Raw genomic sequence first — 25,391 nt, 5'->3', positions numbered from 1 at the left:
GTACGATGAAGCTTCAAGGGATTCCTTCTGAATTTTGCCTCGTTCTTGCCAGTGTTTCTGAAGGGAGAATCGAAATTGATACATATATATTGCATGGGAAATCAACGTGGCTTCCTCTCAATTTTTGCCCAAATTACTCAATAATTACGAAAATGCCATCCAATATTTACGAAATTGCCATCCAATAATTACGAAAATGCCATTTCCATCCAATAATTACGAAAATGCCATTGCCATCCAATACGATTTTATTTTCGGAGTCTCACAAAATGATAACATCTCGGGCCTTACATATACATTGGATGCTTTTGAAAGAATTATATCATACATTAACTCTTTGAAATTATCGAAATCTCGAATTGCATGAATTAAGTGTCAACATTTCTGATTATCGAGGGTAATATACATGTATATTGAGAGTAATTTAATGTCCATTTGAAACTCTTTTGATTTTATCTCTTTTAATTTTTTGGGCTCTCTTATTTGAATTTTTAAGAAGACAATTCAGGATATAGAATATACATATGTTTTTGGAAGAAACTACAATACATTAATTCTTTCAAATCAAGGTAATCTCGAAAAAATATGCATTTGAGATAAAAAAAATTTATGATTATTAAATGAAAATTTAATGTTCATTGAAAAACCTTCTTATAGTGATAACTTTTAATACTCAGCCAATTTTTTTTTAGAAAAATTAAATTAACAAATTAATTATTGTATTTCTTTTTTAAAAAATTAATTTGGATAGGAAATTAATTAAAATAGCAAAATGTATTTTTGAATGATTTACCTCAAGAGTGATACTGAACATTGTAATTATTTGTATTTTAAATTTATTTATACAATTTTCAATTAAATTGATTGATATAATCAATGCAAAAAATTTAATATAGTTTATGTTTTCAATAGAGGTTAGTTTCACTTTGAATAAAAAAAATAAAAAACATATAATACATAAATTACATTTGAATTAATATAAAAATTAATTAAATTCAAAATTGAATTAAATGAATTGATATAATCAATACAAACAATAATTGAAATGATCATTTATTGCAGCACACATATGTCAATATTCATGATATATATTTCTTTTTTAGAAATGACATTTTGACTAAAAATTATTATTTTAGTAAAAATAATAATTTTTAATACTCAACCAATTTTTTTTAGAAAAATTAAAATTAACTAAATAATTAATGTATTTTTTTTTAAAAAGTAATTTGGATAGGAAATTAATTAAAATATCAAAATGTATTTTTGAATGATTTACCTCATGAGTGATACTGAACATTGCAATCATTTGTATTTTAAATTTATTTATACAGTTTTCAATTAAATTGATTGATATAACCAATGCAAAAAATTTAATATAGTTTATGTTTTCAATAGAGTTTAGTTTCACTTTGAATAAAAAAAATAAAAAACATATAATACATAAATTACATTTGAATTAATATAAAAATTAATTAAATTCAAAATTGAATTAAATGAATTGATATAATCAATACAAACAATAATTGAAATGATCATTTATTGCAGCACATATATGTCAATATTCATGATATAAATTTCTTTTTTAGAAATGACATTTTGACTAAAAATTATTATTTTTAGAAAAACTCTGCATATAGTAACACAAAATCATATTACAAATTAAATTGATTGATATAATCAATGCAAAAATTTTAATGTAGTTTATGTTTTTAATAGATATTATTTTCAATTTAAATTAAAAAGTAAAAAACATATAAAACATAAATTATAATTGAATTAATATAAAAATAAAATAAATTCAAATTTGAATTAAATGAATTGATATAATCAATGCTTGCAATAGTTGGAGTTATCATTTATTGCAGTACACATTTTTCAATATTCATGATATATCTTTCCTTTTTTAGAAATGACATTTTGCGGGAATTACTATTTTTGGCAAAAACTCTGCTTTTACCTAATATATATATATATAGATATATATATATATATATATATATATATATATATTTATTATATATATATATCATGATCGTATCTATAATCAATACGGATCTGTACAATTAGTCTCAATATCAGACTCAACCACCTTCATTTAATCTAGGATCCGTGAAAGACGACAGTCTACCCCTACTATACCAGTCGCGTGCGGTTCGTTCTAACAGATGTATCGAATATCTCGATAAGAACAATATCTGTATCTAACACATCTCTACACCAAACGTCCAGTACATGGCGATCTACAAGATAAACCTAGTCTGACAATGGCAATGGTCAAACTCACTAACCCCTCGTCAGTGACTCTCACTCAATAGAATCAACATAATTATTAAAACACCAAGGTATAAAAACAATACCATACAAATATGTGATTTAGGGAAACTTGAGTAGAATCTAACTCAAGTCGATCTCCCAGATAACATCGATTTCTACCTTTCTCTTCTCGGTCTGATGAAGACGAAGTCTCGTATCTCAATCTGTCCATATCCAAATCTGATAATGACAATAGCATAGATACTGTATCAGTATATAATTCAATTCAGTACCTGTTCTGATCAATATTCAAATCGAAATATATTCTGATCAATACATAATCTGATCCATATCGGAACAATGTACAATTCAATTCATATCCACGATATCACGATACAATTGAAATCATTACTGAATCTGATCAATCTAAATCAACTGATGTTTCGACGGCATAACGATACAGTCTCGATAACCCCGTCAATCTCAACATCACAAATATACAAAACTACCAGAATTCATAATCAGTATCAGTACAATTCATAATCTGAATAATAACACAACTCTGATATCAAATCTCAATTAATTCAACTCTGAAACATTCCTACAATTTTTTAATCTGACTCATATGCTAGCAGATCATATCTTTCATATTCCTACAATATCATAATTCAAATCATGCTAAACGCAACAACTTACGTCTAGTTGTACCTGCGTTGATATCAAGTACGAATAAAACAAGTTTTCACACTCCCAAATACTCTTCAAGAAACTTAACACTTCTCCCTCAATCTCTCATATGGCGTTTGTGTAATATATATATATACCAACTCGGCATATAGAAACGTGGCATGTTCTTGTGTCTCAGACTGGCTATATCGAACATTTACCATGCCACCGTGCTGCTCGCGCATATGCGCACCTCCAGCCGCGCATATGCGCCAAGGTTCTGGACGGGTCGCGCATATGCGAGCCTTATCTCGCGCAGGTGCGCCGATCCTTATGTGATTTTCGCGCATGTGCGCCGATACCTGTCGCGCATGTGCGCGGGGACTCTTCTTGTACTTCATATCAAATCTTCTTTCGGTTCTTCCGGTCTGATCCGTTCCGTCTATAATCATCTTAATTAATAAATAATTCATTTCAGAGTACTCTCAGATTACATTAATAACATCTCGGGCCTTACACTGGACGGGTCACACATATGCGCGCCTTATCTCGCGCAGGTGCGCCGATGCTTCTGTGATTTTCGCGCAGGTGCGCCGATACCTGTCGCACATGTGCGCGGGGACTCTTCTTGTACTTCATATCAAATCTTCTTTCGGTTCTCACGGTCTGATCCGTTCCGTCTATAATCATCTTAATTAATAAATAATTCATTTCAGATTACTCTCAAATTACAATAATAGCATCTCGGCCCTTACAAGTTGTAGCCTGTAACGATAGGAACTCAGTGCTGTGCTCAGATTTCAATTCAAACGGGCGGATCGTTCGCAATTACAAAATCAGAGCTTGAGTCGTTTCCTCGTTTCTTTTCTTTTCCTTACTGATATTTACGTTTGTTGCATATATATATAACATATATTGCATGCCAAAGAAACGTGGCGATTCCTCAATCTGGCATGTCTCGCGCATATGCGGGACTCCAAATGGCGCATATGCACGAGACCTACTGGTCTCAATGCTCGGCTTCGCAACTACTGGCGCATATGCGTGCCTCAACTTCGTGCATATGCGCCAAAGGTTGTCTCACAACTTTGGCTACTGGACTGCTCGTGCATGCGCGCGCAAATCGTCGCGCATATGCGCGACATTCTCTTTCCAACTCGCGCATATACGCGGCTCCCGGTCGTGCATATGCGCGAGGTATTCTGTCCTCGCACATTTTCCGTGTTTTCTTCCGTCTTTTCAGTCTAATCCTTCTCGACTATAATTACCTTAATTAATCCATAAATCATTTTAGATTAATCTCAGATTACAGTAATTAAAATCTCGAGCATTATATTTTTCCCCCCTAAGATACGATTTCGTCCTCGAAATCACAGGAAATCAGATCACATCACAGGGAATTATATCAAATTAGGAAGAAATGCATGCGGAAGTTAATTCAGAAAACTTACCTTAATAATCAATTATGAAATCTTCGTCTCATCTCTTATTCTATTTCCTGAATAGTTTCTTCAGTATAATAACGATTCCATTGAATTTTCACAAACGAAATAGTCTTTGTTCTGAATCATATTCCTTTTTCTGATTCTGATTTCAATCTGGCATAATACTTCAAAAACTATAGTATCATAATATAACTCGAAGTATCTCTGATAAAATCAATTGCAAATACTGGCTATACAACATCCGTATATACCAATCAATAGCTCCTAACAACTCAATCTCGGCCTCAAATATCAACAGTCATCGTCTAACGTTGGCATATTTAATATCAATTCCCGAGCTATCTTCATTTGCTTCTGAATCAGTTTCATTTTCTTTATCAGATCTCTGATCCTATCAAATCCAATCTCAGGCATCACCGCAGTATCATCCCCATACGAAGGAAATCCGCAGTTCTCACTATACAATACCTCGACTAGAGCTATCTCGATACTCATCTAATAGCTATTATTGTACAATAATTCATAAGGTGCCAAGACATCAGGTAACTAGTGCTAAAATTCAGCACTACAGTTCCTGGATATCCTCCAGTACCTAGATAGTTCGCTCCGAATATCCGTCAATCTATAAACCATAGATAAAATCATGCTATAAATTCTACCAAAAGTACAAAATCAACCAAAAATCATGGTATGACATAATCAACTCTGGCATTCAATACAATTTGACCCCTTTTCTGACATACCTCTCAGTCGTCTAGTTATATCTGTACGTCATCCTGTACAATATAACATATGTAGATTTGAACAATCGTTCAATCATGACCACATCCTGGTACATTCTCGGCAAGATTTCGGTAAATCTATCACCAGATCCATAGAATTGTACTCCTATTTCTATTCAGGAATCGATAATCTGTATAACCAATCTCCTGGTTTCTATCTTCCTGTCTTCATCTGTCAGCGATTTAGACATTTCAGTACAAATTCTGACATAACTGATTTCATTTGTTTACATCAAAACCGCCCGTTCGAATTATCACACATTTTTCTGTTACCAGAATGATACTGAATCTACTACTGTGTGCATCTGACAATACCTGTCATTTCAAATTCGAAATATCTGGCACAAACAAATCAGCTAATTATATAAAATAAAGCATTACCTACCTGGTATTCTGATTGACACACTGTTCTGGCTATCGAAATCAAGTTCTGAACAATCTGATCAAACTTCTGAACTGCTGTAATTTTCAAAATCAGCTCTGAGTCGGCTTGAACTGTATATAATTCCAACGGTTCATAATAATCGTTATTAAATACGGATTTACAGTAACAACAATATCGGATCAGATTCAAAACACCAATCATTTATACTGATTTAGTAAACTCATAAAACGCAATTTCTGACATTTCTGAAGTCCTGCAATTTTCCATATCGTTTTCAGCCACTTTATCACGGTCTTAACTGTGCTACAATCAATCATACGCTGCGAATATATCCAAATATCATAGATAAAACTGAGCATAAAGTCATCAGAGCACTTCTGAAAACAGGATTTATCAACCCATACACAGAACTGAAGTATTTTACAAAAAACACATAATCAGATGTAACTCTAACTCTTTTGCAGTAAATCTTCTAACTGACATTTCAATTCTTTCAATTCAATTAATATTATTCTGTACAAAGTTCTGAAAATACCCACAATACCTGATATCGATTCAAATTCAATTAATATTATTCTGTACAAAGTTCTGAAAATACCCACAATACCTGATATCGATTCAAGAATGAAATCAATCTTCTGGCTAGAATCATACCCGAAATCTCATCTGGGACAACCGTAGCAACGCTCCTGTCCCTAGCAGTCATATTTATACTTCTCTTTCAATGGTAACTTTGATATGCATTTGAATTCTAGTATCCGTTGATTGCCACTTCATCATTCCTTGGGCAATGTTCTCTTCAATAATTGTAGTTCGACGTCTTAATTGCTTTGTCCGGAATGCGTTGTTTTAAGTAGTCTTGGTTGTTGTGCGGTGCTCTTGTATTTTGTTATGTCTTCTTTGTTCTTTTCCGAGACATCTTCAGTTGAGAGACTTTAAGACATTCGGCTGAATGTTTTTAACTGATCAGTTCCAACTGATCAGTTTACTTTGTATCATTGTATCAACTGACTTCAGTTGATAAGTTCAGTTGCCGAATTTTCTTGCGCATATCAGTTGATTCATATTTTGTTAATCGATTGATTTATGTTTTGTCAAACTCCAGAATCTAGTTTCCAACACATTTCTAGCCACTTGAGGGGCAAAATGTAGCAAGGTGAAAAACTGGGCCAAATACTCATCAACATTCAACTGACCATGTCTCAGATTTTCAAACTCTGCACTTTTATCCTGTCGATATGATAGAGGTACAAATCTTTGATAAAATTCAACTTTAAAAATTTTCCATGTAATCGTTGAACCACGCTGTGCTATGGCTTCCCTGGTTACCAGCCACCAACTCCTAGCGACCTCCCGTAGTTGATTTCCAACCAGTTTAACTCTACAATCATCTGTAAAACCAAGAAATTCAAATAACATTTCTATATCCTCCAGCCAATTCTCACAATCGACTGGCGCCTCAATACCCCTCAGAATCGGCGGTTGAAATGACTGAAATCTCATCAAATGTGTTTCCATCAGAGTTTCTGACACATCCATCGGATAAGTCGAAGTACTACCTCGTTCTGGAATTCTTCTAGGAGGAATATCTGATAATCACAAACATTAGTAGTAATAGGAGACAAATCCGTCTCAATCCCAATCCTGATCAGCTTACCTCTGATCAAGAATTGGTTCTGATCTCATTTCAAATAATACATATCACCAAATCAACTCAGATATTCAGGTAACATATAACTTTCTAAACAGTAAAAATATACTGAAATCCTAACATATACAATGTAATTTCAACGTTGTATTCCATCATATGCCATTTAACTTTAGGCAGTAAAACATAGTATCATGCTAGAACACACCATGTAATTCAACATTATAATAAATCACATGCTAGCAATCACATGCAAGGAAAGAAAACTCATTCTACTCCGCTCACTAGCTTCTATCTCAGTCCAAGAACCTACAGTTCTAGAACCTACTGCTCTGATACCACCTGTTGTGGGGACCCGGACGCTAATCATTTCCTTAATCGTTTTTAATATCAAATGAAACAATTAAGTAATGTGGGACATAAATTTTTTTTAACATACACATCGGAAACGTAATGAAAATCCATTTAATTTACATATTACAGTTAAAGTACCAGTCTAGTTCTTAATATATTCCTATTAAACTAGATTTCAATTACTATAGATCAAGTACTGAATCCTAGTCCATTTCTGAGCCCGGATCTCCACGCTATCTAGTCCAGCCTCGTTCTCTTCTTGACCCTTATCCTGTCCCACCTGTTGTCATGCACACATACAAACAAGACAATAGCCGGATAACTCCGGTGAGAATTATATTCTCAGTATAAACCATGTATACATGCAATTATAAAAATAATATAAAAGCATATAACAGATATTCCTAACATGTATCAAAATCAGAAACATGAATCAAATATTCATCACATGTATTATAATCCTAAACATGAATCACTATCAAGAATAAATCATATTCTAAACATGTACCATAATCAGGAACATAATTCAATATCAAGCACTGAATCACTCTCCGTGATTCTCAGACTCAGACTCGACTCAGTCCTAATCTAGGGATCCCGTTCGGAATAAGAACATACACCAACCTACACTCCCGATCGGGGTGGTGGTATGTTCTTATTCACGGACTTTGGCTCTTTCCATATCGAACACCAGTATTAGAAAAGACTCCAGTTCTATCCACTCCAATATAACCAAACGTCCGGTGTCCTGACCTAACAGTCACAGACTTTTGGCATTTTCACCCATATCCTATCTTGTGACAAAGTGCAATGGGCCAGTGACGAGTCCTCACTATCCGGCCCTTCTGTCACAAGATCAAATGTCTACGACTAGGCGCATCCGCCTATGACTCAAGACATACATTGTCTATAATTCCATAGACCAAAGATATCAATCATATTCGACTGCAAATAAAAATGCAATAAAATAAAGTATGTGATTTAGGGAAACTCGAGTCAAACCTCACTCGAGTTGTGCAATCCCAACTCAACATTAATTTATAACTTTATCTTCTCGATCTGACAAAGAAGAAGTCCCGAATTCAACTCTGTCCATATTCAATCTGATAATAACAATCGAATAGATACAATATCAGTATATAATTCAATTCAAAACCTGTTCTGATCCATACTCAAATCAAAACATAATCTGATCACTGCCAATCGACATAGGGTACCACAATACAACCTCAACCAATACCGAATCTGATCAATATCAATTTACGGATGTTTCGACGGCATAATAATACAATCTCGATATTCCCGTCAGTCCCAACATCACAGATATAGTACCAGAACTCATAATCAATATCGGTACAACTCATAAACTCAATAACAATACAAATCTGATATCAAATCTCAATTAATCAACTCCAAAAATCATAATAATTACATAAACAGTCTGTTCTTTAATCTGACTTCGATTATACGATGTCTACTGTATCAGAAACACGATATATGATTCCTATTTGATTATGACAATATCATAACTTCAAATCGTATCTAAACGTAACAAAACTTACGTCCAGTTGTAGCCTGTAACGATAGGAACTCAGTGTTGTGCTAAGATTTCAATTCAAACGGGCGGATCGTTCGCAATATATATATAAAACATATATTGCATGCCAAAGAAACGTGGCGATTCCTCAATCTGCATGTCTCGCGCATATGCGCGACTCCAAATGGCGCATATGCGCGAGACCTACTGGTCTCAATGCTCGGCTTCGCAACTACTGGCGCATATGCGCGCCTCAACTTCGCGCATATGTGCCAAAGGTTTTGTCTCACAACTTTGGCTACAGGACTGCTCGCGCATGTGCTCGCAAATCGTCGCGCATATGCGCGACATTCTCTGTCCAACTCGTGCATATACACGGAAAATGTGCGAGGACAGAATACCTCGCGCATATGCGTGACTCCCGGTCGCGCATATGCACGAGGTATTGTGTCCTCGCACATTTTCCGTGTTTGCTTCCGTCTTTTCAGTCTAATCCTTCCCGACTATAATTTCCTTAATTAATCCATAAATCATTTTAGATTAATCTCAGATTACAGTAATTAAAATCTCGGACATTACATTTACTGTCTTTTAGTTTTGATCTTCCACTAACTATAATGTATTACCCTTGAAATTCCATGACACATAATGAATATATCTCATTAAGTGAGAACTGAAATCATAAACCAAGCCAATAAAATAAATGATATCAAATAAATAAAAAAATGATAAATAGTAAAATATTATAAAATACACATAACACATTATTCATGACTTTCTCTCATCATTTTGCATCATGTGATACCCCCAGATTGAGGATGGGCTCGGCCCGCTCTGGATAGCCCATCTCGTTGGAAGTCTAGCATTCAGAGAAGCACAGGAGGTAATCTGGGAGGTCATCCGAGCCGACCTCCCATACAATCAGTTCCGCCGATTAAAGAGCTCAGCCGACCTCCCAAGCCGAGCTCCCATGCCGACCTCCCAACATGAAGTCGAGCCGAACTCAAAGAGGGTGGTATCGGGGTGATTTGAGACGTATCGGCCGAGCTCCCACAGGTTTTGAACTTCAGGTGGGCTCAAACCTACGAGAGTTATTACTCAGACATTAAGCGCGTAGCCCACAGGGATCAAAGCCCAGGAAGTTAAAACCCGTTAAAGATTTAACCAAATCTGGCGTAATATCCAACCAAATCTGGCGCAAGATCTGACCAAATATTCTGAAGATTCTGAGGACCTAAATCTACCAAACTAGGACTCTGTTGTTCCCCTATAAATACCAGGTTTCGTTCACTGTTTATTGATTCATATATTCACATTCTCTCAACACACACATTACTCTCTCAGTTTTCTATTCTCTGACTTGAGCGTCGGAAGGGCAACGCCGGAACAACCTTCCGACCCCCTTCTAACACTTTTGTCTGTGTTTCTTGATTCCGAGCTCCCCAGGCGAAGATCCGACCTCCCAGTTATCTTCCGAAGGTTTGATCCGAGCTCCACCAGTGAAGATCCGATCTCCCAGTTATCATATCGGATTTCAGCAACATCAATTGGAGCAGTCTATGGGAAAATCTGAGCAAAGACGTAGACATGTGGGGACGAAAAGGAAGAAGAACAGGTCCTAGGGGTGGTCAAGGAGACCCTGGAGGTGGTCTGGGAGCAGAAGCAGCTGCTCTCAACCTAGAGCAGCTGACCCAACTGATTAACACATCTACAAATGAGGCCCTCCATCAAAACCGGCCTCCAACACCGCCACCACAACCGCCACCCCCTCCTCCCCTTGGACACCTAGACGCAGTATGGGAGGAAATCAGAAGGTTGGGCAGACAAGTGGGGGGCAGACCTCCCTTCCTGGTCAGGAGAGTCCGCTCTCTCCCGAAATACTGAACGAGGATCTCCCACCCAATTTCCGCCAGCCGACGATTAGAGATTACGACGAAGAACCGACCCCGAAGATCAATTAGAGAGGTTCAATAACGCTACCTTGCTCCACCGATATTCAGACAGGGTGAAATGCCGAGTCTTCCTCACCACATTGGTAGGACCGGCTTAGAGGTGGTTCGATTTGCTAGCGACCACATTCCGTCACCAGCTTCCGGGAATTTAGTACTGTCTTTATGAAACAGTATGCCTCCAACAAAATACACTTGAAGACCTCCCTATGCTTGTTCAACGTAAAACAGGGTGACACGGACTCGCTAATGGATTTCATTAGACGATTTAACAACGTAGCCTTGGAGGTCCCAGCCGCCACTATTGAAACCCTGGTGAATGCCTTAACACAGGGTCTCCGAGGAGGACAATTTTTCAATTCATTGGTGAAAATACCCCCTCAATGCTATGATGAGCTCCTGAACCGAGCTGAGAAATATGTGAACCTTGAGGATTCACAAAGGCAGAGACGTACAGAGGGCAAGCCGGGAGATAGAGTCATAGAGACAAAGGAAAGGAAAAAGTAGAGCCAAACAGAAAAAGGCCAGCTGAAAGATCAGATGAACGAGGCCGAGGTCCGGGACCTTTCCCTTACGCCCCATTGGCTATGAGCTTGGTGTTGCGTCTTTTCTTAACTGCTCGCAAGCGCACGATGTCAAGTTATAGTAAAATGTACTTTTGAGTACAAGTGTCGATCCCACGAGGAGTGTGTATAAAAATGTATATCAATTCTCGTAATTAAAATAGCCAAGAATTTATCTAGAAAAATCAATAATCAGATTTGTTTGTTTAAACGAATTAATTGAAAACAATGAATTAATTAGATCACCGAATTGAGAAATATCAATGAGAGAAAGTATCTAGAGAAATGATTTCACAAAGTTTCCACGATAATTATTCATAGTTGATATTATATTCCTGAATTCCAATTATTTAATGACCAAGAACACTTAGATTATTTTATTCCCCCTTTCCCAAGTGACGAATAAAGTGTATCTATCAACTTCGATTCAATTATTCCTAATTAGAATCTACGTTTCATATATAAATGCAAACAATGTTCTTACTAAGCCTCGCTAAAGTTATACGCCTTCCGAACGCTATAAACATTTAACGATGTATCTCTAATGATCTATAATCCTAGTCCCTCTCCCGAGTTATAAGATTAATCAAACAACAAACAATTTATGGCCAGTAAATTGCAGTGCAGTAAACACAGAGAACACAATTAAACGAAAGCGGAATTCAATCAAATAAACAACGCTGTCAAATCATCGTATCCACAGAGTTACGTCATTCTCTAGAATGAAAGTTTAGTTCATCACGAAATCCAAGAGAAACCAATACATATTTGTAGTTCTAGGCATCGACACGCAATAAAATAAAGAGACAAAAGAAAAGATAACAAATTCAAAGCGTCGTCTCTGTCCCCAGATCTGTCGTTCTTCGTAGTTGTAATCGATCTTCGCCTCTCAGTGCTTTCCTCTCGCCTTCTTTTTCTTCCCAAGATGGTGTATTTTCGTGTGTTTTCCCCTCACGGCGGCTCTTTCCATTCTGACCTAAGAATCGCGCATTTATACTCAATCTGGACGCGGTGTGCGCGCGGTGGCGCGAGTTCTGGCGCTGTTGCGCGTATGTTGCTGCTCATCTGCCGTGTGTTGGCTCGCGCGGGTGCGCGTGATGTCGCGCGCTCTTCTCGGGTGTGTGCGCACGGTAGCACGTGAAATGGCGCGATCGCGCGCGAGCTGCTGTGTCTGGTCGTGCATGTCTGCGCGCGCGCCTGCGCATGATGTGGCGCAGTAGCGCGCGATCTTCTGCGTGTGTGATTCATCCTTGCGCGCTGGCGCGAAATGTCGCGCGGGGGCGCGCGATGTTATGCTCGGGTGACTTGTCTTTGCGCGCGCATGCGCGTGAAGTCGCGCGGCCGCGCACGCACATCTGTCCGGTAGCATGCTCATGGTTGTGAGCTTCTTGGTCCACTTGGCTTCGTGTTCGCTATTTTCTCCATTCCTGAAATGACAACAGAAACAACCCAAAAACGCGTAATTCTGTTCGAAACCAGCCTAATTCAAAATGGATTCTAATATAAATTAAGTGCAAATCTTGCACTTATCAAACCCCCCCAAACTTGAACTTTTGCTAGTCCCGAGCAAAATAGAATAAAAGCTAATATCTAAGGAAAAGATTAACGCCACTACTAAAGTCATGGATGTACGAAAAGTGATATTGACCTCCGACTCATCTAATTTCATGTAATTCACGATTTCCCAAGAGTCACGTGTGTGTGTGATAAGTCAATGTTCGTTTACCCCATCGAATGCTCAAATAGAGTTGTAATGCCCATTCGCCTAACAGAATCAAGATATCATCAGTTCAGTTCAACTCACACTTCATCAAAATATAAATTTGCGTTCACAGATCACATAGGACTTTATCGGTGTTTAATTGGCTCAATAGATATTCAACAGAAATATACCAAAGATGAAATCACACCGTGAGATGCTTGCATGCAAGTGATTAAAGTTTATACTTGATGATAGTGTTTTTCTGGTATCCATAGGCTTGACTTGAGCAACTTTTCTCCACTAGTATATTGGATAAATGTGGCAAGGTTAATAGGTCTTGTAGGCTTGTAATGTAAGGCTACGGCTCATGGCTACAATAAAGGCATGGAGATCAAAATTTGAGAGAAATATTTGAACTTCATCAACTTCACCCATTTTCATTTTCTTTTCAACCACCACCCACTTATTGTTTTCTTTTCATTCATATCCTTCATTTCCCAAATGCTTTCTTTCTCACCACTTTTGATTCATTCTTTTCATTGTTTTCCTTCTTTTTGAACTCCTTTCTGTACATTCATTTTTTTATTTTTTTCAAGGAGCATTCGAATCATTACAACACCAATGAATTTATTTCTCTCAAAATCAGGTAAGAAAATAAGTGTATAAGCTTCATTTGGTAGTTGCTGTGGGATATAGAATAGATACAAGTGGGGGCTAATTGTATGTCATTGACACACACCACTTGATTTTTAGTAGGCTCAAAATGGGACACTAAGGATATTTCATATTCATTTGGTAGGCTCGAAGGCTCAACGGTTTCAAAGATCGCCTAAATCATTCCTATGTCACATATTATCCGTATTTCGCCTCAAAAAGTGCACAAACAAGTTCTAGATTACCGTCAATCCATTAATCATCTCATACAAACTAGTCACATGCAATTTTCAATCAAAATGATATATGAAATAGGTGCACGAAGAAAAAGTAAGCATCTCAATTAACTTTTAAGCTCAAAGGGCTACAATTGACAGTAAACAAAGAACACATGCCCAAGGATGTTATGAAAGACTGCCTAGATCATATCTATGTCTTCAAAAGTGTCAGTCAATGTCATGCAAGAATTACCAATAATCAGATCTCCCTCATCTGTTTAGCATCACAGGCATGCGACTTGTCTCTAAGCAACAATAATATCAACAAACACGACAGTGCAAAATATTTGTGACTCTCAAGGCATTATGAACACATATATACTTAAGGACCACAATTTAATTTTCATCATCGGCCACACATTTGACTTATCCATGACTTTTCCTAACAAAACTAGCACGAAATAAAACAAAAAAAATTAAAAAAATTGCAGAAAATTTCTAAAAAGCAACGCAATTTTACCACCCCCCAAACTTAAGGTATGCATTGTCCTCAATGTATAGAAATAAAGAACACGACAACACATACCTTGCGCACGAGTGTCAAAACTCGGGCGCTCGCGTTGTTGTCCGCAGCATCTATGTCATCCATGTCCATGGGATGCGGCGGTGATAGATCTGGTGGTGGGTAAAATTAACAACTAAGGACGTAAAATAAAATAAAATAATAAAAACAAAATGAATGCGAAAGAAAATAAATTGTGGGTTGCCTCCCACACAGCGCTTGGTTTAACGTCATCAGCCCGACTATACCAATCTTGTTTATGGTGGATCGTATGATATCTTGGAAGCCTTGAGTTCTATGTTTTGACCATCAACCGCCATGGTCAGTTTTCCTTGTCTCAAATCAATGACGGCTCCAGCAGTAGCCAAAAATGGTCGTCCTAAAATAGCACGAACATTTTGACTGTTCCCCATGTCAAGCACCACAAAATCTGCTAGAAGCCTTATTTTATCAATCTTAAGTTCAACATCTTCCACAATACCCAGCGGTGTCCTAACCGATTTATCTGCCATCTGCAAGCTTAGTCCTGTGGGCTTTATCCTACTCAATCCAAGTTTCTCGTAAAGGAAACTTGGCATTATGTTCACACTCGCTCCTGAATCACAGATAGCTTTTTTCACTGATTGACTTCCAATTTCACATGGTACAACAAATTCCCCGGGGTCTTGTAGCTTCTGAGGAAGATTTCCTTTCCTGCCCTTATCATCTCCTCCAGTAAATGCCACCTCTTTCTGCTCTGCAAACTGAATGTTAGAGTGTAGGTTCTTGAGATCTTCAAGACCTTTTTTCTTTTGTAACTCAGCCTTCAATTGTAAAAATCTTTGGGGGTAGGGAAGTAAAGAAATATCAACACATTGATCAAAATCATAACTCTTACCTTCCTTACCTCGGTTCTTTTTGCTTGGAGTCGGCTGATCAACTATCTCTTCTTTGCTTACCACTCCAATCTCCCCATGCTGTGTAAAATGGCATTCACTTCTCTCATATTTGGGTCTGCAATCTTTTGAACTGCACCTGATGGTTGAGACGTGAGTTGCTTCGTTATTTGCCCAACTTGCGACTCCAGGATTTTCAAAGTAGCACCAATACTTGCCATGTGGGTCTCTAGGTTGTCAAGCCTAGACTCAGTCCTAGCCATCCTCTTACCAGATTCAGAAACGAATGTCCCAACCAAGTCCTCAAATGACGGCTTCCCTTCCCCATTTGATGTATTGAATCCCGGTGGAGGATTCAACACATTCTTATTGTTTGCATACGAAAAATTTTCATGGTTTCTCAACCCAGGATGATAAGTATTAGGGGGAGGGTTACCTCGATATCCTCCATAGCTTCCAAAATTCTTGTTGTTTATGTACTGCACTTCTTCAGGACTTTGCGATTCTTCAACAACAAACGATGCTCCCTCAGTGGTTGATGTACTCACTTTATTCATAGTCGCTATCTGTGTAGTCAATGCTGATACTTGTGCAGTGAGTGATGTGATAGGATCCACAGCATAAACTCCAACTTTCCGCGGTACTCCTTCCCTCTCAGACGGCCATTGGTAGCTATTGATAGTCATCTGCTCAAGTAAGTCATAGGCTTGAGCAGGAGATTTGGCAAAGATCGTGCCACCTGCCGCTGCATCCACAGTTGTACGTGTCTGACCATTCAATCCATTATAGAAAAGCTCGATTTGTACCCAGTCTTCAAAACCATGATTTGGGCACCTCCTCAACAACTCCTTATATCTTTCCCAAGCTTCATACAACTGCTCGAAGTCAGTCTGTCTAAAAGTGCTGATCTCAATCTTTAATTGTGCGGACTTCACAGGGGGAAAATATTTATCCAAAAATTTTGTCGCCAACTCCTCCCATGTCGTGATACTTCCCAAGGGAAGCGATTGCAGCCATCCTCTAGCTTGATCCCTGAGAGAAAACGGAAACAAACGCATTCTAATAATATCATCAGGAACATTATTAATCTTTACCGTATCTGTTATCTCCAAGAAAGTTCTCAGGTGAACATGAGGATCAGATGTGGCTGTTCCAGCAAACTGGTTTTGCTGAACCATATTGATTAGAGCGGGCTTCAATTCGAAATTATTGGCGTTGATTGTCCCTCTTGCAATCCCAGAGTAATGATTGCTGATCACTGGTCTGAAGTGATCTCTTATAGGAATCGCCTCTGGTTGGTCGCGTCTGTCATTTTCTCTGTTTTCAGCCATTGCTTGGATCTCTTCTCTTCTTGCTTTTCTTAATCTTCTCGTAGTTCTTTCGATCTCCGGATAAAAAATAAGCAAGTCTGAGTTTTGCGATCTTAGCATACACTGTCAAACAGGAAGAAAAATAAAACGCTTAATCAATATAAGATAAAAGAAAAATAAACGCTCTAAATTAAAATCTAGACTAATTGGTAACAATACTGATAGAAATTCAAATTTGACACTCCCCGGCAACGGCGCCAAAAACTTGTTGCGTCTTTTCTTAACTGCTCGCAAGCGCACGATGTCAAGTTATAGTAAAATGTACTTTTGAGTACAAGTGTCGATCCCACGAGGAGTGTGTATAAAAATGTATATCAATTCATGTAATTAAAATAGCCAAGACTTTATCTAGAAAAATCAATAATCAGATTTGTTTGTTTAAACGAATTAATTAAAAACAATGAATTAATTAGATCACCGAATTGAGAAATATCAATGAGAGAAAGTATCTAGAGAAATGATTTCACAAAGTTTCCACGATAATTATTCATAGTTGATTTTATATTCCTGAATTCCAATTATTTAATGACCAAGAACACTTAGATTATTTTATTCCTCCTTTCCCAAGTGACGAATAAAGTGTATCTATCAACTTCGATTCAATTATTCCTAATTAGAATCTACGTTTCATAGATAAATGCAAACAATGTTCTTACTAAGCCTCGCTAAAGTTATACGCCTTCCGAACGCTATAAACATTTAACGATGTATCTCTAATGATCTATAATCCTAGTCCCTCTCCCGAGTTATAAGATTAATCAAACAACAAACAATTTATGGCAAGTAAATTGCAGTGCAGTAAACACAGAGAACACAATTAAACGAAAGCGGAATTCAATCAAATAAACAACGCTGTCAAATCATCGTATCCACAGAGTTACGTCATTCTCTAGAATGGAAGTTTAGTTCATCACGAAATCCAAGAGAAACCAATACATATTTGTAGTTCTAGGCATCGACACGCAATAAAATAAAGAGACAAAAGAAAAGATAACAAATTCAAAGCGTCGTCTCTGTCCCCAGATCCGTCGTTCTTCATAGTTGTAATCGATCTTCGCCTCTCCGTGCTTTCCACTCGCCTTCTTTTTCTTCCCAAGATGGTGTATTTTCGTGTGTTTTCCCCTCACGGCGGCTCTCCCCATTCTGACCTAAGAATCGCGCATTTATACTCAATATGGACGCGGTGTGCGCGCGGGGGCGCGAGTTCTGGCGCTGTTGCGCGTATGTTGCTGCTCATCTGCCGTGTGTTGGCTCGCACGGGTGCGCGTGATGTCGCGCGGTCGCGCGCTCTTCTCGGGTGTGTGCGCGCGGTAGCGCGTGAAATGGCGCGATCGCGCGCGAGCTGCTGTGTCTGGCCGTGCATGTCTGCGCGCGCGCCTGCGCCAGATGTGGCGCGGTAGCGCGCGATCTTCTGCGTGTGTTATTCATCCTTGCGCGTGCTGGTGCGCGAGATGTCGCGCGGGGGCGCGCGATGTTATGCTCGGGTGACTTGTCTTTGCGCGCGCATGCGCGTGAAGTTGCGCGGCCGCGCACGCACATCTGTCCGGTAGCATGCTCATGGTTGTGAGTTTCTTGGTCCACTTGGCTTCGTGTTCGCTATTTTCTCCATTCCTGAAATGACAACAGAAACAACCCAAAAACGCGTAATTCTGTTCGAAACCAGCCTAATTCAAAATGGATTCTAATATAAATTAAGTGCAAATCTTGCACTTATCACTTGGAGAGGGCCATGGAAATATGTGAAGAAAGGAGGAAGTTAGAATGCCCGAAACAAGCCGAGAACGGGCCTGTCACGTCCCGATACCAGGGTGAGTTGACATCCGGCGTTGTTTTACAATTATTCAATCGTAAATCAACAAGCCTCGTAGTACAGTGTACAACCAAACCAGTCTTTTTCATAAAACATACATTATCTTTACAACATAATCAACTTAAAAAACGAGTGCGGAAGCGAACAACGTAAAAATAAAAGATAGCCAAATTCCAAATTATGTCTTGATCAACTGAAACTTTGTTACCATCCCTAGAAATGCATTTGCTCTTCTTCTTCAACTTGTTTTTCATTCTTATCTGGGAGTGAGAGGTGTAAGGGTGAGTATTTTGTGAAATACTCAGCAAGTGGGGGCCGATCGATCACAATAACACAAGGATATACATATATAGATCTTTAACATTTCGAAATTTTCCGTGTCTCAACAAACGTCGGAACAATAAATAGACAAAATGATAGATACGACATAACTTATATATATTTATGTAAATATTAAATGAATTTCATGTTACAATAATTATTCATAACAAAATCAAGATATGATATTAACAATGAGCAAACATAACTTAGCATATGCATATAGACATATCATATATTATTCATATTGCACTGTTATTTCATCTTATTATCCATGGTGTTACTGATCAGTCCCCTATATGTAATTCCTCTAAGGGGTGATGCCATATATCGGTTATTATTACCCACCGCATCAGGGCCATAAACTTGTCATATCTTATCATGTTTTAGGAAAATTTTCCTTTTTACCATTTCTAACTTGAATCATAACAGTGCTTTTAAACATAATTCTTAGAATATACCAAATTGGTGTTTAAGAACATATACTAGAATATAACATGAAACGAAGACAACATAATTTTGAAATGAAAAGAACATGCACTTGAAATTGATTTAAACATGCTTAACAATTTATCGAAACAAAATATTCGTATATCAAATCGAAGGAATATATCATGTCGATCGAATTTTCGAAAACATACTTAAATACTTTAAAATATAAGCCCACTTACAGAAAGGTGCTCCTAAATTATGAAAGAAACAAGCTGGAAGTTAACGTCCGAAAATCCGTGAGATTGTTAAATTCGCTTGAATTTCGAGCAGTATTCTTGCAGATACGTTTCCCAGAAATTGAACCGTTGGATGAGGCTGAAATTTGGATATGATGTTTAGAACATCTGAAAGTGTATTATGAATGGTGAAGATCGGATTCTGAGGTCGGGAGTGATGGAAAGAATTTCCAGACGTATAACAGAATTATTGCTCCTAAATTTCACTTCAAGAAAGGTTGATGATTTCAAACTTCAAGCTTGCTCTAGATGGAGAGGTTTTTGGTGTGATTTCCCTCAAACTCAATACATCTATTTATAGGCAAGATTTGAAAATAATTTCCACAAAATTTGATGCATACTTTAATATATTTTATTTATTTAGTCAATTTTGGCACATTTGATTTTCAATGTTTTGCACTCATGTTTTGTCAATGTTTTGCACTCATTTTTTCAATGTTTTGCACTTATGTTTTCAATGTTTTGCACTTCATAATACCTAATAAATATAATACTAATACTAATAATTAATAATAATAAATCATATTCTTACATTCCTCCCTCCTTATTGGAAGTTTCGTCCCTGAAACTTGAGTTTTCTTGATTTTCGAACAGATAGGGATATTGCTCGAACATCTTCTCTTTTAGTTCACAAGTAGCTTCTCTTTCGGTATGATTAGACCACTGTATCGTAACATAGGAAATGTTGCGTCGCCTTAATACTTGTTCTTTGGTGTCCAAAATTCGAATTGGAACTTCTTCATATCTTAGTTTTTCATTCAGATTATTTTCCATCAGGAGCGGTCCAGTTTCAAGAACATGACTTGGATCTGGGATGTATTTCCTCAATTGTGAAACATGAAATACATTATGAATTCTTGACATATCTGGTAGCAATGCTAGTCTGTATGCCAATGTTCCGATTCTTTCTAAAATATCAAAAGGTCCTATGTATCGAGGATGTAATTTCCCAGCTTTATTGAATCGAACAACTCCTTTCATGGGAGAAACTTTTACGTAAGATTTTTCTCCAACGGTGAACTCCACTGGTCTCCTCTTTAGATCAGCCCAACTTTTCTGTCGATCTTGAGCAATTTGAGTCTTTCTTTAATTATTGTTACTTTTTCCACGGTTTCTTGGACAGGTTCAGGTCCAGTTATGGATTTCTCTCCTACCTCATCCCAGTATAGAGGTGATCGACATTTTCGGCCGTACAGAGCTTCGTATGGAGCCATTCCAATAATGCTATGATAACTGTTATTGTAAGCGAACTCAATTAAAGGTAGATGTTCACTCCAATTACCACTTAATTCTAAAGCACATGCTCGTAGCATATCTTCAAGGGTTTGTATTGTTCTCTCTGTTTGGCCATCAGTTTGAGGGTGATAAGCTGTACTGAGAGTAACCTTAGTCCCCATAGCTTGTTGAAAACTTTTCCAGAACCGAGATACAAATCTTGGATCTATATCAGACAGAATGCTTGCCGGAACTCCATGTAACCGCACAATATTGTCCATGTATATGGTAGCCAATTTTTCCAGATTATAATTCATGCGGACAAGTAGAAAATGTGCAGATTTTGTGAGTCTATCTACTATTACCCATATTCCATTATGACTTTGCCTAGACTTGGGTAAACCTACTACAAAATCCATGGAAATATGTTCTCATTTCCATTCTGGAATTTCCAAGGGTTGAAGAAGTCCTCCAGGCCGTTGATGTTCAGCTTTAACTTGTTGACAGACCTGGCATCTAGAGATGTGTTCTGCTACATCCTTCTTCATTCCGCACCACCAGAAATTTTTCAATAAATCTCTGTACATTTTTGTACTGCCGGGGTGGACCGAAAATTTTGATTTATGTGCTTCAGACATTACTTCCTGTCGAAGATTCTCGATGTTTGGTACACACAATCGTCCTTTCATCCATAGAACTCCCTTCTCGTCTATATGAAGATCTTGTGACTTCTTTTCTTTGACTTGTTATTTAAGTTTTGTCAAAGTAGGATCTTGATTCTGTCTTAACTTGATTGTTTCTTGAAGGCATGGTTGTGCAGAAAGTGAAGCTAGGATCACTTTACCCATGGTTTTCCTACTTAAAGCATCAGCTACCTTATTTGCCTTGCCCGGATGATAGCTTATTGTTAAATCATAATCTTTTAACAATTCAATCTATCTTCTCTGCCTCATGTTCAATTCTTTCTGTGTGAACAAATACTTGAGACTTTGATGATCTGTGAAGATCTCACATTTGGCGCCATAAAGATAATGCCTCCAAATTTTTAAGGCAAAAACTACCGCAGCTAGTTCGAGGTCGTGAGTAGGATAATTTTTCTCGTACGGCTTCAATTGTCTTGATGCATATGCGATTACTCTTCCTTCTTGCATGAGTACGCATCCTAAACCCTCTTTTGATGCGTCACTGTAAATGGTAAAGCTTTTGTCCTCCGTGGGTAGAACCAGTACTGGTGTAGATGCAAGCTTTTCCTTGAGCGTTTGGAAGCTCTTTTCACACTCCTCACTCCAGTTAAATTTTGAGTTCTTTTGTGTGAGTTTTGTAAGAGGCGTAGCTATTGAAGAGAAACCTTCAACAAATTTCCGATAGTAACCTGCCAATCCTAGAAAGCTTCGAATTTCAGCTACTGTCTTAGGTCTCGGCCAGCTAGTGATTGCTTCCACCTTTTTAGGGTCCACAGATACTCCTTCTTTTGAAATGATATGGACTAAGAAAGTCACACTTTTTAGCCAGAATTCGCATTTCTTGAATTTCGCGTATAACTCTTTTTCTCTTAACATCTGAAGAGTCAGGTCAAGATGTTCTTTGTGATCCTCTTCACTTGGGGAATATACGAGAATGTCATCGATAAATACCACCACGAATTTGTCGAGAAATGGCTTGAATACTCTGTTCATGAGATCCATGAAAGCTACTGGAGCATTTGTCAATCCAAATGGCATTACCGTAAACTCATAATGACCATATCTTGTTTTGAAAGCTGTTTTTGGAACGTCTTCTGGTTTGACCTTCAGTTGATGATATCCTGTCCTCAAATCAAGCTTGGAAAATACTGTGGCTCCTTTGAGTTGATCGAAAAGATCATCTATCCTTGGAAGAGGATATCTGTTTTTGATTGTGATCTTGTTGAGTTCTCTATAATCGATACACAATCTCATACTTCCATCTTTTTTCTTTACAAATAAGACTGGAGCTCCCCAAGGAGAGACACTTGGTCTGATTTGTTTCTTGTCTAACAACTCTTGGAGTTGTTCTTTTAGCTCATTGAGTTCTGCTGGAGCCATTCGATAGGGTGCCTTTGATATTGGTGTAGCACCTGGTACCAAGTTAATCTCGAATTCTATCTCACGGTCCGGAACCATTCCAGGTAACTCTTCGGGAAAGACATCCGAAAATTCTTGTACCACTGGAATATCTTCTATCTTGAGCTCGACTCCTTCTTTTACTTCATTTACCATTGCTAGGTAGACTATTTCTCCAGACTTCATGGCTTTCCAGGTTTGAGATGCAGAAAGGAGGGATTTACGTTTCTTAGCCTTGCCATGGTATGTGATTTCTTTTTGGCTTGGAGTTAGGAGTTTGATAATCTTACGCCGACAATCTACTATTGCATGACTCTTGGATAACCAATTCATTCCCAGAATAACGTCAAACTCCACCATGTTGACTTGAATCAATTCAGCGTTGAATGTGTGTTCATTGATATATACTATGCAGTTCCGATGTATCTTATGTGTTTCAATTGTTTTACTGGTGGGAGTAGCAATTCTAAAAGGTTCAACAAGTATCTCTGGTATAAGCCCTAACTTCTTAGTGAATCTCTTAGAAATAAACGAATGAGTGGCACCACAGTCAAACAACACATAAGCTGAAATTTTATTGATTATAATGGTACCTGCCACGACATCGTTTGCATCATCTGCCTCTTCTTGAGTTATGGCAAACATACGAGCATTGGTTTTATTCTCTTTTGGTTTGTTGGGGGTAGCATTAGTGTCTGACCATGTCATTTTCTTTAATGGTTCAGGACAATTAGTAATTCGGTGTCCCATCTTCCCACAATTGAAACAAGCACCAGTGTTCCTTCGACATTCTCCAATGTGTCGGTAGTTGCATAATGGACACGGTTTTATGCTTGAGAATGTTGTGGTTGAATTGGAAGGAGTTCCCTTGAATGGTCCACTCGATTGGTTTGACCTTTTAACTGGTTGTTTACCTTGAAAAGATTGTCCCGTGAGAGGTCGTTTATTTTTATTTTCATCTTCTCGGCGCTTGATATAAGTCTCAGCTCTAATGGCTGCTCCCATTAAATCATCAAAACCCGTGGGTTGGTAAACTGCCAGAGCTGATTGGATACGACTGTTCAGACCACGTTTGAAACGATGCATCTTCAGGATATCATCTGCCATGATGGCAGGAGCATAGGTTCCAAGGGAGTTGAATTTAGAAGTGTACTCCGCAACAGACATATCCGGGGTTTGAGTAAAATTCTCAAATTCACTCAACAATTTTAATCTCAACTCTGCTGGATAGTATTGTTTCAAGAATGCTTCTCGAAATCTTTGCCATGTGATTGGTCCGACTTCTGTCATATTTGCTGAGATTGTCTCCCACCATTTGGCCGCCTTTTCTTCTAGGAATGGTGTCACCACAGTCACTTTTAGTTCATTTGGCACTTCAAGCAATTGGAGTTGTATCTCAATATTCTTGAGCCAGCCTTGACCAACTTCTGGGTCAGGGTTGCCGTCAAAAGTTGGGACTCGATTCCTTCGAAGAGATTCATAATGGTGTTTGATTCCATTCGGTGGTGGAGGTGGTGGTGGCTGATTAGTGTTGGTATTTAAATGGCTCATTCCTTGGAGGGTTGTTGCCACAATGGTTGCTATGGCCATTAAATCTTCTCTACTAAGGCCAACTCTTGCTGGTGGTGGTGTATCTTCGCTGTTATTGTTGTTGCAATCATTGTTGCGATTGGCATATCGCGGGTTGCGGTTGCTACGATGGGGTCTCTCTGCCATTTCCTACACGCATGAGAATTTCTAAGAGGTTTGAATAATCATGTACAAAAATATTGAAGATTATTTCAAATATGAAATCAATCAAGGAATAGATCAAATAAACTTTTTATTGATTCCAATGAAAAGGAAAAGCAATACAAATCAAAGTTTTCAGAAGTGCAATGATAAGAAGTAAAAGAAAGGAAATGGATTATCAATCCTTATTACAAATAGTCACGACACTAAATACTCAATCATCTAAAATCTCGCCATCTCCTAGTACTTCATCTTCTATCTGTTCTTATACCGGTTCTACTTCCGGCTCCAATGCCATAATGGTGGCATCCTCAAGATGATGAACATTATTCTGCAATTATTCATTTTGCATAGTCAAATTCTGCACCGAATTCTGCGGTTCTTGAATGGTTGCCTCATCTTGCTGACGGTGTTGTTTTTCCATTAGCAACATTTGTTGAATCTGAGACTGTAGTGCTTGGGATTCCTCTAACATTCGTTGGCGTAATCCATCCATTTCAAGGGCGATTGTTTGGGAAGCCTCTAGTTTGTTCTTGGTCATTTCG

General features: G+C 37.9%; 2 protein-coding genes across 2 annotated transcripts; both read right to left on the bottom strand.

The window, feature by feature from the left end:
• Positions 1–14,975: 14,975 nt before the first annotated feature.
• LOC140831433 (uncharacterized) lies at positions 14,976–16,924 on the bottom strand. Its single transcript, XM_073195186.1, has 2 exons — positions 16,688–16,924; positions 14,976–15,674 (listed from the first exon to the last, which is right to left on the bottom strand). The coding sequence occupies exons 1-2, from the start codon at positions 16,922–16,924 to the stop codon at positions 14,976–14,978; spliced, it is 936 nt and encodes a 311-aa protein (XP_073051287.1).
• Positions 16,925–20,347: 3,423 nt separating this feature from the next.
• Positions 20,348–24,831, bottom strand: LOC140831432 (uncharacterized). The gene is made up of 3 exons (XM_073195185.1): positions 23,051–24,831; positions 22,171–22,702; positions 20,348–20,875 (listed from the first exon to the last, which is right to left on the bottom strand). Exons 1-3 carry the CDS (start codon positions 24,829–24,831, stop codon positions 20,348–20,350), a joined length of 2,841 nt encoding a protein of 946 aa, XP_073051286.1.
• Between the last annotated feature and the right edge of the window lie 560 nt (positions 24,832–25,391).

Source organism: Primulina eburnea, chromosome 5 (assembly GCF_022965805.1).
Source record: "Primulina eburnea isolate SZY01 chromosome 5, ASM2296580v1, whole genome shotgun sequence".
Lineage (NCBI taxonomy): Eukaryota > Viridiplantae > Streptophyta > Magnoliopsida > Lamiales > Gesneriaceae > Primulina > Primulina eburnea.
This window is presented reverse-complemented; position numbering and strand designations above follow the sequence as displayed.

Bases quoted from the DNA above. Each gene is read 5' to 3' on its own strand.
- LOC140831433 (XM_073195186.1), bottom strand. From the start codon at position 16,924: ATGGCTGAAAACAGAGAAAATGACAGACGCGACCAACCAGAGGCGATT. The intron at 15,675-16,687 runs GTAAAGATTAAT...CATTTTACACAG, and splicing joins TCTTGGAGATAACAGATACG to CATGGGGAGATTGGAGTGGT.
- LOC140831432 (XM_073195185.1), bottom strand. From the start codon at position 24,831: ATGGCAGAGAGACCCCATCGTAGCAACCGCAACCCGCGATATGCCAAT. The intron at 22,703-23,050 runs GTTAGACAAGAA...TCTCATGAACAG, and splicing joins AAAGAACAACTCCAAGAGTT to AGTATTCAAGCCATTTCTCG. The intron at 20,876-22,170 runs GTAATCGCATAT...CAAGATCGACAG, and splicing joins TACTCATGCAAGAAGGAAGA to AAAAGTTGGGCTGATCTAAA.